This window comes from Geospiza fortis, unplaced genomic scaffold (assembly GCF_000277835.1).
Source record: "Geospiza fortis unplaced genomic scaffold, GeoFor_1.0 scaffold41, whole genome shotgun sequence".
In the NCBI taxonomy this organism is placed as follows: Eukaryota; Metazoa; Chordata; class Aves; order Passeriformes; family Thraupidae; genus Geospiza; species Geospiza fortis.
Genome location: NW_005054299.1, coordinates 14037117 through 14045663, shown reverse-complemented (window position 1 = coordinate 14045663; position 8547 = coordinate 14037117). Strand labels below are relative to the sequence as shown.

At 34.5% G+C, this 8547-nt stretch overlaps 1 protein-coding gene across 1 annotated transcript in view; it reads right to left on the bottom strand.

Moving 5' to 3' along the window:
• Positions 1 to 8547, bottom strand: part of SDCCAG8 (serologically defined colon cancer antigen 8) — a 104816-nt gene that overhangs the window by 89370 nt on the left and 6899 nt on the right. The window contains exons 4-8 of the mRNA XM_031059713.1: positions 5730 to 5843; positions 5205 to 5330; positions 4686 to 4826; positions 3253 to 3317; positions 1244 to 1432 (exon numbers count right to left, since the gene is read on the bottom strand). Of these exons, the coding sequence (XP_030915573.1) occupies positions 1244 to 1432; positions 3253 to 3317; positions 4686 to 4826; positions 5205 to 5330; positions 5730 to 5843 (635 nt within the window). The remainder of the gene's footprint in view (positions 1 to 1243; positions 1433 to 3252; positions 3318 to 4685; positions 4827 to 5204; positions 5331 to 5729; positions 5844 to 8547) is intronic.

Below are 8547 nucleotides of genomic sequence, written 5' to 3'. Positions count from 1 at the left end.
AATACTCTTGTTTTTAATAAACTGCACCACAAGTAGAGGTAGCTTTTAGATTTTTTTTAAACCTCCAAATGAAATAATGTTTTAAGATAGATAAAGATGTCAGTTCAAATTTTTTATTTCAAGCTCACCATAAGAGGACAAGAATGTACTGATTTACAGTTTGTTCATATTTTCCAACATCTGTGACAAATACTTTTGTTACAAAAGTAGATTTTGAAACATGAATTCTCAGCAATAGAGATTTGCCAGAAAATTTTTGGACTTGCTAATAGAAAAAAATACATAAATCCTGTCAATAACCATCTAGTGCAGAGGGACAGTGCCCACTTGACCGAGTACATATATGTTCTATGCCCCTTCAGTCTCCCTGCTTCTAACTGACCCACTATTCCATCTCAGGCTCATTCTAATATTTCAGAAATTCTAAGAAGCTTCAGATATCTGGCAATAAATAGATGGCTGTTTAACAAACTTTGAGAAAGTTGCAGTATCCTATCATTATTACTAGCAAGTAGAGAGGGAGAGTTTTTTGGAAGATAAATTGACTGTCAGAATTCCTTAAGGAAAAGAATTTAATGTTGGGATCCCTGAATTACATATATCCAGCCTATATAGCTGTGATTAAAAAAATTAAATAAAAGCTATACTTTTTTTAAAAAAGGGTGCAACAAATAATTTCATTTATTTTTGTCCAATGGAACTTCTTTTCTCTGTCTTATTGTAGTCAGGGAGGAACTACTACAGGTGTTTGGTGAAGGAAATGCATCCTACCCCAAGCACACGACCTATTGTTGATGTACCTAAAAAGCTCCTCAGAGGTTAAAAGAATAAAGTGGAGCCAGAAAAAATTCCAACTACATAATTATAATGAACTGTTGCAAGAAATAATCAATCACAATCCACAATATTTGCACAATATTTGTGCTGACAGAATGAAGGACTTTTTGTACAAAAAGTGCAGGAAACAGACTGTAAATTGTCTCATTATCTGGCCAGCCCAAGGTATCATAATTACATTATAAAACTAAAATTCTTTCCCACTTGAAATAAGTAGCAAAGCCATTGTGGATTTTGAAGTGGTTAGGACTTACATTCACTTATTTCAGCATTAGGACTCCAGCTTGGGAGTATATTGTTCCAGAAAGGCACATCTCTCTATGAATGTAACCCAACACATTGAGACTTAAAAGGTTTAAGGCAAGCAGCTGTCCTTCCAACACAAATCCATACCCCCAGTACCTACCTTGTCAGCCTCTCGATGGTCTGCACGTGGACATTACAGTGAGTCTGTGCAAGAATGGCCTCGTGCTGGGCACAGTTCAGGCACAGACCACCAACCTGGCGAGAGTTTCTGGCTGCAAACAGTGACTTCTGGTGTTTCAGCCTTCCTTCCAAATCTTTGCATGTCTTCTGAGATTCTGAAAGGTCTTTTCTAGAAAGAAGAAATTTGTGAAATTAGATATTTCTACAAGTCATATTCATATACAATATATAACTACAAATGCAACCTAAAAAGAGCTGTAAGAATCCCTGTAATGAACATTATTTTACACATTTTCAAGAGGCTGAGGAAGACTTTAATAGAGAAATAACAGTTGAACTGCCCAATCAAAACTATTAATAGACAAAATAATACTGTGTTGTTTCTTCCCGCATATTATCAGAAAATACTGAAGTTAAACAGAAATTTATTAGATGAAAAACCTGTAGGCTTACACTTTGTCTGAACAGAATATAATATTCATTATTAGAAAAAAAAAAATCAGCTGTATAAATATTTCAATACTCTAATAATTTTCTGTTGCTTTTATTAATAATACCGCTAACTTCATATTTATTCTCTACTCCCTAGACAAGAAATCAGCACATTCCCTCAGACCCAGCAATATACACAACCTGAGGTCAAATACATGTGCAGAAAAACAGGCTAAGTTTTTTACTTGTCTCCAAAATTTTTACCAGGTGCTCTGAAGAATTTTCTCCAGAATTTCCAAGCATGTGTCAGGCTGGGGGGATCGCAAGCAATAGGAATGTTAACATCAGGAAGTTCCAGACAAACGCACACTGTGCACATATAGATCAATTTGACAAATTGTGCAATGAATCCAAAGCTTTGGGTTTGTTATGCAGGCCATCTGGGCAGCACACACTCAGGAAGTCTGACACATTCTGCTTGCATTGGATTTACTGTGCGCATGATATATACACTGCGTGCATTCTTATTTCCATCTGGAAAATCTTCTGTGCACTTTTTCCAATTTTAGTACTTGGTCTATTGCATACAACTCACTATAACCTGAACAGAATTTGCTCTGCATATATCCTTAGACACTCATGGTGCAACAAAGCTATTGTTGGAAAGTTTTGGACAGAAATCAGCAAGTCCTATGTACATTCATCCTTGAAGTTAAAAGGGAAGAAGAAAGAATTATGTCACTGAACGTGATATAAATTGTCACTTCAATAAAATTTAGTTTAGCAGAACTTCCTGTTTGCAAGATCATGCCTCTTAGGAGAAACCACAGGCTGAATAATGTACTTGAGGAACTTCTGAGACAACCTTAGCCTCCAATAATTATTTTTGGAGTAAATATAACACTTGAGGCCAAGGGGAAAAAAAAAAGGATTATAATTTTAATTATAATTAAAAATTGGATTGCAATTAAAGATCCTCCTTTACCTTCACTAAGACAACTGGCTTTACATTTTGCAGGTTTCACCAAAGTATTCTTTTAACTTGTCTCCCTACCAATAGCTCTTTTTACACACAGAACAGTCTAGCATTTTCAAAAATACGAAACCACGATTTATTTAGGGAAAAGCATGATTAAACAGTAGTAGAAAATAGCTAATTATGGAAGTTGTCACATAAGGTAAAATTGTAACCCCTCTTTTTTCTTTGAGTGGTCTATCTTACATGACCTTTCTTAGGGGAAAGAGGGTAAAAAAGATAAGATGTTTTATATATATATATATATATGTATATAAAAAGATATATATAAATATATATGTATAAAAATATAAGATTATACATATATGCTACTGTTTCTATAAAGAAGCAGTACATTCAATTTTGCTACATCAATATTTGAGAGAACTTAATAGAAAACCAGTTTTTAGGGATAGCATCAGAAGACACAACATTCAGACATTCAGGCATTCTCTTAGTTAAATTCAGATTAAGAGTGATTCATGCTGTTATGCAGTACAATTTTTTAAGGATTATTTTAAGAAAAAAAAAATTAACTTTACCTTAGAGACTGTATTTGAGCATCAAGGATATTGACTTTTTCTTGATAAAGAAGTTTTAGATTCTCCTGTAGAAAAGATGGGAGAAGATATGTCTTGCTTTCTTCATAACAGTCTTTACAAATAAACCTAGACTTTACCCACATTCTTTTCCCCCGAGGACATAAACCTGTTGAAATACTAGTGGCAGAGAAACCTAAATATTTCACTTTTCTGGAAGTCTAAAAAGTGAACAACCCTCCCATTTTTTGTTTCTAAATAAGGTTTTTTGCCAGATCCTCATATGGTAAATTGTTTCAATTCCAACTGCATTCCTCAGTTCTCTACAATGATTCACAGAAACCGATAATCATGTCTTGAGTTTGCTCTTGCTTTCCCACAAGTCAACAGATATTAGTACATAATTATTAAGAACTTCAATTACACGGGCTATTTATTTATAATACAGGGAGTTACTCTTCATATACCTGGTGAAGGACTAGGTATATGAATCAACCACACCCATGTTAAATACAATGGTGATAACAAAACCAGATAAAGCACTACAAATTTAGCTCACTATGACACTTATAATGAAGTTACAATCAACATGATTCTCCTGATTTAAATGTGGCAGATGAAAAAAAAAGCAATTACTGTAAAAAACTGCTTCCAAACAACTGCAGGCATCAGCGATCACTGAGGTGTTCAGCTCTAAAATAATAGTACAAAAAACCCCAAAACAATATATTTCTATGAATAAACCCTCAAATCCCATCTAATTAAAGAATTAAAGCCCCATATTAATTCCACAGTATGCAAATGCACATGGATAAAATATATCAAAACTTTTCAATTAGCCAAGTTTTTTCCCAAGATAGCAAAACTACCCCACTACTTCAGAGCAAAATGAAAGTTAATATCTTCTGAAACTAAAAATACAGGAATTAAAAACATCATCTCTAAATTACTAGGACTCCGCTGTATCTCCAAAAGCACAAGGTGTGTAACTCATCCAAGGGATAGCAGATTGCACAAAACTACTTTTGTATCGTACTGAACCTGTACTGCTCCAGGAGCAGAACAACTCATTATGAAAAGAGCTTGTGTGGAGGGTTACACAAATTACACCAGCTTGTTCCCACCTGCTTGGGTGCTGTGTTACTCCTAAGAATCTCCCAAGTACAGTGAAGCCATCATCTTTAAACAAGAATTATCTCTGGGAAGTCATCATCTGAAGATACAGCCTGCCATCTGTGTCTAACTGCACAATAATATTAATTAGGGTACGATGAGAAGATGAGGTTTAAGAGAATAAAATTTGAGCTCAGATTAAGGTTCAGTCAACTAAAACTTCTCCTGTGTCTGTTAAAAGCTGATCATCAGAACTGGAACAACAACAACAACGCTGAACAGTTTTGCAAAGGTAGGACTCTATGAAGAAAGGTGATACCAACCAGCTCTAAAGGCCATCTGGCTTTGTCTCCAGAAGCTGCTGCAACAAAAGCCTGATCTTTGTTATGTGCCAGTGAGGAGGTGACAGGCTGGTGTGTGCCACAGTCTTTACCACCTACAGGCCAGGATTTCTGAGTGTTTGCCTAAAATGAAAGTATTAATGCTTCAGTTATTATTATGCAGGCTGGTTTTTTAAACAAATTTCCTTACTTAAGTATTGAACCTTATAATCTTCAGTATAATATAAGAACCAATAAACAATATTCATAGAATATAAGAACCAATAAACAATATTCATTATATTCTACTGAACAATCCTCAGTAGAATATAAGAACCAATAAATAATTTAACTAGGTTAGCAACCTATGAAAATTATGTTACCCAAGGAAATCCATATTTACAAATTCTCATTAAATTTTGACTAAAATTCCATTTGCAGACAACCATTTGTATACCTTCCATGAAAATAATCTTGCCAGATCCTTGAACACTGATTAAAGCAACAAAAAATAAAACTTACTGAGGCATCAAGAAGAGTTTGTTCTCTCAACATATATTCTGCAGTTAAGAATTTCAGCTTCTGATGGAGTTCCTCATTTTCAAGTAAAACTGCCTGTTCTTGATCTTTCACCCCACACAACTCCTCCTATAGGATGAAGGAATTGCATTTAAAAGGTTCCTTAAGATGGCTATCAATATTGAAATGCATCTTGAGACCAAGAGCCTAGATGAACATTTTCAAAAATTTTAACCCTTTTAGAGAGACTAAGAAGTTGCAAAAGAGAGATTTTTTATTTTTTCAGCTTAAATTGCTATAAATATTTTTTTAAAAATGCTTATTTGTATTTGTGACAGGATGTAAAAATGCCTTTAAATACCCTTAAATACTAGATACCAAGACACAGGGTAAGGGATCTACTGAACTGCATTTGGCTCAATTTTGGTCATTACAGCAATCAATCTCAAATCTAAATGTAATCTGCTTTTAATGCAGTTTTTCACATTTGGGGGACCAGGGTTTTAGTAGGTCAAATAAGTCTGATACCTTGTAAAACTTCACTTCTGCTTCCAAATGTTTAATGTATTGTGACTGATCAGTGATTATAGGAACAAGATCGAAAAGGGCTGGTAAGTCTGCAGGCACAGATTCTGGGGGCTTCTGAGGGAAGTAAAGAACAACATGTGTTATCTTCTGATTTTCCATTATTGCAATAAGATCTTGCTTGCACACAGAATACAACCTACAGTTTTCTGGTAAGGCTTCAAAATGCACACGGAATTGTTAATGGAGTCTTCTCCATTAACATTAGTTCACACTCCTGAAGGAAAACAAGTATCTTTATGCATATCCCTATTTTTGAAACACACACAATTCTAACACCTATGCTTTTGGATCACAAACATGCCTTTTTGTGCAAAAATATTCCATTATATATTTCCTAAATATAATTGAAGTCTAAAAGAGATCAAAGATTCAGAGACCTATATCCTAATATTTTTAAATATTACTTTTGAAATATTGACCATTCAAAAAAAAAAAAAAACCAAAACACCCCAAACCAAACCTGAACAAAAACTCCATGAAGCAAAATAAAAAAAAGCAAACCAAGTTACTAATGGCTATTACATGTACTAGTTATCTTATCTACAGGTTCTGTCAACAATGCATTAAAATTCCTTGTCCAATCCTTATAAAGGTATAATCCTTAAATTAGGACGAGGTGAAAGTTTCTAGCAACAAAAACCTTACAGTCCAATTATACCAAATATAAGTATTGACTTATAAAGAGGGGGACACTCTTGAGATATCTGGAACCAGGATTGCGGAGACAAATGGAGGATATCCAGAACTACCTGAAAAAACATCCCTTTAGAAAAGGAATTCCAAATTTGCCACATATTCTGCCTAGCTCAGTAGACATAAGCTCCATGTTCTATTGACTCAGAATTCATCCTGATTTAAATTCTTAATCCTAACTACTTTATAAATTAAAACAAAAAAAGAACCACACTTGTTAAAGTATATATAATATAGCTTTGATAATATTTGTAAGTCATCTGTTTCTCTGGCTCCTATTCATCCATCCTTCTTCTCTGAAAATGTAATGAACACCTTGCAGCTGAGACCTCCAGATGCCTCCCTGACAAGATTACACCAAAGCAGTGTTAGAAAAATGTGGAAAAACTCCATTTCTATTCAGATTATTTTTCACTGAAAAACAGTTCTAATGTTTAAACTGAGAAACATCACTGTCATGTAAACAATAGTGCTAAGGAATTTTTAATAAAAAAATAACAGGTAGTATATTTTCTCAACACAAAAAGATCTCTGTGACTTTTTTTTTACCTTTTTAACAACATAATTCTTATGAATTAATTATGAATTGATTTGAGATTTTTAAATTAATGTTCTTACAATATAACGTGTAACAGGGTGAAAGAACAGAGGTCAGGAGGGGCATAAATTTAAATCTGGCTAAATATTAAAATCAGAATTGAAAGACACATCTGATCAATATGAATTACCAAACAATTATGCCTGAGTCTTGGAAATGCTGTTCACATCTAAATACTTAATGCTGAAAAGGATTTATAAATGCTTAGTGGCTCTAGAAGCCAGCATTCAACACGGTGTCAGTTTTGCCAACATCACAAATAATTTGGCCCACCTTGTACTTTTCCAGAATGTCTCAAATCTCAAGTATCTAAACCACAGAATTACAGAAACTCTGCCATCCTATAAACTGGCAGGAGACAACAGGAATCCATCACATCTCCAGCTATAACAACAGTGTCAGGAACAGAGGTTGGGTGCAGCTAGGTTAGCCAAAACCCAGCTTGCAGAGCTGCAGTTGTTATATGAAGTAATCTTGCTGGGCCTTGACCTCAGGTGATAAAGGGTAGGGCAAAAGGAAAATTTCTGCACAACCATCTGGGTGTAATCAAAGAAAGGATTTAATAATTTGATGTCTATTGCAACTTTAATCTATGGGAAAGAAAAGGAAATTTAGTTGCAACAATATTATTTATATGTATGAATTGTGGTAAAGGTTATTAAAGTGTATAGTTTTTGTGAAATGTTATATTTAGCTTAGATCCTGCAATCATTTCCTATTCAGCACTCACTGGGTATTTCAGCATCATTTAAAGCAAAAGGTTAAGGTTACTCATAATCTAAGTTGGCTTTCCTTGACCTTTGGAAAATTGGATTCTTCTTATGCAGGAAGCATTTCTGCAGTGTCCAGTAAATCACTGGACAAGCTCATTTTTATGAGGGCTTGGGTTTATTTTTGGTGTGTGTGCACTTTTGCAGTTCAACATTTTTTTGAGCTTTACACATGGTCTGCCTTCAGAACACTTTCATATCCTCAAGCAGATGGAGGACATCTGCAAAAAAGAGTAAAGCCACCACTTCACAGAATGTCTCTCACCAGAAACTTCAAGAGGAAAAAATGGGGCAATACTATACCAATTCAGTAAATTCCCATTTTTTTCTCAGTTTATTCCTTCATTCTTTGATCCTCTCCCTGAAAGCACTATCCCAAGTTTCTTAGAGAAAAGTATTCCATTTTCTAAATTCTCCACTCTAGTAAAACTTCCCAATATGAGTAGAAAACTTCACCAAAGATGGAATAAAAGGTTCTTTCCCTCCCTTCCAAAGCTAAATACAAACTGATACCAATTCAGGTCCTGCCAAAGTCATCCAATGATCCATCAATCCCTTGAGCTACAAAACATTAACTCTTTCCTATGCCATTATGAGGCAAAATGCCTGGCAGGACAACCACACTAAACTCGTGGATCTTAGAACACTCAAAAAAGTTAACTTTAAATAAAATTCCTTAACGCCAGGACAGCAGAGC